The 2,288-nt window shown below is 55.0% G+C and overlaps 1 protein-coding gene across 1 annotated transcript; it reads left to right on the top strand.

Annotated features, from left to right (window-relative positions):
- The first annotated feature begins 12 nt into the window (after positions 1–12).
- Positions 13–1,191, top strand: SPRG_18435 (hypothetical protein). Its single transcript, XM_012357876.1, has 5 exons — positions 13–99; positions 148–471; positions 519–714; positions 762–1,074; positions 1,123–1,191. Exons 2-5 carry the CDS (start codon positions 151–153, stop codon positions 1,148–1,150), a joined length of 858 nt encoding a protein of 285 aa, XP_012213266.1. The 5' UTR covers positions 13–99; positions 148–150; the 3' UTR covers positions 1,151–1,191.
- Positions 1,192–2,288: the final 1,097 nt, after the last annotated feature.

Genomic DNA, 2,288 nt, shown 5'->3' on the forward strand with positions numbered 1-2,288 from the left:
GGCAACACCAAGACGCGCATCATTGCGACCTTGTCGCCGTCCATCGACTGCATCGAAGAGTCCATTGCGACGCTTAAATTTGCCGACCGCGCCAAGCAAGTATGCCCCTATTCGTTGTCCTTCACAAAAATGTAGGCCCGTTGCTAGGTCATGGTGTCGGTGCGCGTGAACGAGCAACGGGTGATCGACCCGGCGTATGTCGAGAAGCTCGAGGCTGAAGTGGTTGAGCTGCGGAGCGTCATCTCAAGTCTCGAAGGCGGCAACTCGCCAAACCAAGTTGACTCGCAGCTCGTGCGTCTTCTCCAAGAGAACAACGACCTCAAGGCACAGACAGCCAAGCTTCGACGGGAGCTCGACGCCCGAAGCGGCCCCGAGTCGCTTGCCAGCACGAACAACAACAGCAATGCCAACAACAATGCGACCATGGAGCCAAGCGACGACAGGACCAAGCAGCTTCTGGCCCAGAACCAAGTAGGCTCAGCATCCCCACATAAGCAACGTAGGAAGACGTGTTGTAGCACATGGAAGGCGTGCTGAGCCGGCTAAAGGACGCCACGGACCGCTTCTTCAAGTTTGAAATCGAGGAAGACGACCTCAAAACCATTCTCGAGACGTCGTTTCGTTCGCTTGGCACCAATAAGGCCGCCGTCTCAGGTCGCCCGCCCGCCCTTACGACGGCGACTACAAGCACCTTTGCTCGCCTTCGCACCAAATGTACTCTGCAAAAAACGAGCAATATGGACACCAACGTTGTTCTGTAGCGGCAGCGACAGTGCTGAAAACAGCACCGGACGTTGCGTTTCGCGTACGAGGCAAACCGTCGTCGAGCGAGAACGAGAGTACGTGGCAGACGGACGCACCACCGCGCGTCTCGGAGGAGGACGAGATCAAGGCGGCCGAGAAGGCGCTGAAGAAGCAGGCCAAGATCCAAGCCTGGCTCCTCGAGAAGGAGCGTCGGGAAATGACCAAACTCCAGCAGCAGCAAGAGTACATTGACGAACAGCGACGCGCCCAGGCTGAGAAAGACGCCAAGTTTTACAAGCGCGCCATGGAGACCAAGAAGAAACTCTCGAGGTATGGAGAGGATACCGAGTCTCATGTATTCAAGCGTTGGCGTGTTAGTGCCGTCCCCGAGGCGTCGACGACCTAGTTACTTGCCATAAACTGTCAAGGCATCCGTATTCACCATAAGGTTGCTGCGCCTGTTGCTTTATCGCACCTGGGCGACCTTGAGTCTGTCTCGACGACAGTCCCGGTAAAAAGACCGCCAGGAAATACAGCAGTGAATGGTTCTAAATCTTTGGGATGACGCCATACTGAGCGCCACGATGATTGCATTTTTTTTACAAGACACTTATCAGCATCGAAACCAAATGCACTAGTTTCACGTCGTCAATGGATGGAAATCAAACCTAGATACAACACTAATACATATTGTATAACACTATCTTAAGCCCAAAGGGATTGTCGATCCAACAACAAGGTTCCTGTGGAGGGGGCTGGCAGGAATGCATAAATGACCGTTGCTAAATGAATTGCAGCGGACAAGACACGAAGCTCTGCAAGATAAACATACAACGAGTTGAGTTGTCACAAAAAGGTCATTCAATTACTACATCCAAACAAATATGAGTAATCCGTCCATCGCGTGTCCTCTTCAGACAACGATGCTGAAGTCAAGCGGCGTGAGCGTCGACAGCCACGTCATGTCGCTGTCGCTGCCGTCCAGCAGGTCCGCGCATACCGCCCAGTCGGCCGCGTCCACGCTCATGTCCTTGTCCTCGTGCTTGATTGCATCCGACCCAAAGAGGTCTTCGAGGAGATCGAGTGACGGCAGCTCCATCACCGAGAGACTCTCGACCATCATCATTGGCGACATGGACGGCGACGATGACCGCGACGACGCCGGCGACCCCTCGCGCTTGCGGGCGATCGGCGTCGTTTCGAGTGTTGAGCTGCGGTTGAACTCGGGGTGGCTGAACGTGCACACGTGCGACTGCGTCTTGGTCCACTTGCGGAAACCAAAGTAGTTGAGCTGGCGCTGGAAGCTCGCGAGTTTGTGTGTTTAAAGTACTTGGGGAGGACCTCGTTCTCGAGGCGCGTGACGCTGTTGAGCTGGATGGCGGCGCCGTCGGCCGACCACGAGATGATGCTGGGGTCTTCGGTGGTGAGAATCGAGTAGAGGTGGCGAAGGAACTTGGGCACGCCGGTGGTGCGGGTCTTCTTGGAGGTCGTCATGGTTGTTATAGAGGTTGTTGTTGGTGGTGTTGCTGGTGAGAGGCAATTGT

This window comes from Saprolegnia parasitica, assembly GCF_000151545.1.
Source record: "Saprolegnia parasitica CBS 223.65 unplaced genomic scaffold supercont2.1198, whole genome shotgun sequence".
Taxonomy (NCBI): Eukaryota; Oomycota; class Saprolegniomycetes; order Saprolegniales; family Saprolegniaceae; genus Saprolegnia; species Saprolegnia parasitica.

What these genes read in the sequence shown, in the direction of transcription:
- SPRG_18435 (XM_012357876.1), top strand. Translation starts at nt 151, where the DNA reads ATGGTGTCGGTGCGCGTGAACGAGCAACGGGTGATCGACCCGGCGTAT. An exon ending in TGCTCGCCTTCGCACCAAAT is followed by an intron (nt 715 to 761) that starts GTACTCTGCAAA and finishes GTTGTTCTGTAG; the next exon opens with CGGCAGCGACAGTGCTGAAA. An exon ending in ACCAAGAAGAAACTCTCGAG is followed by an intron (nt 1,075 to 1,122) that starts GTATGGAGAGGA and finishes TTGGCGTGTTAG; the next exon opens with TGCCGTCCCCGAGGCGTCGA.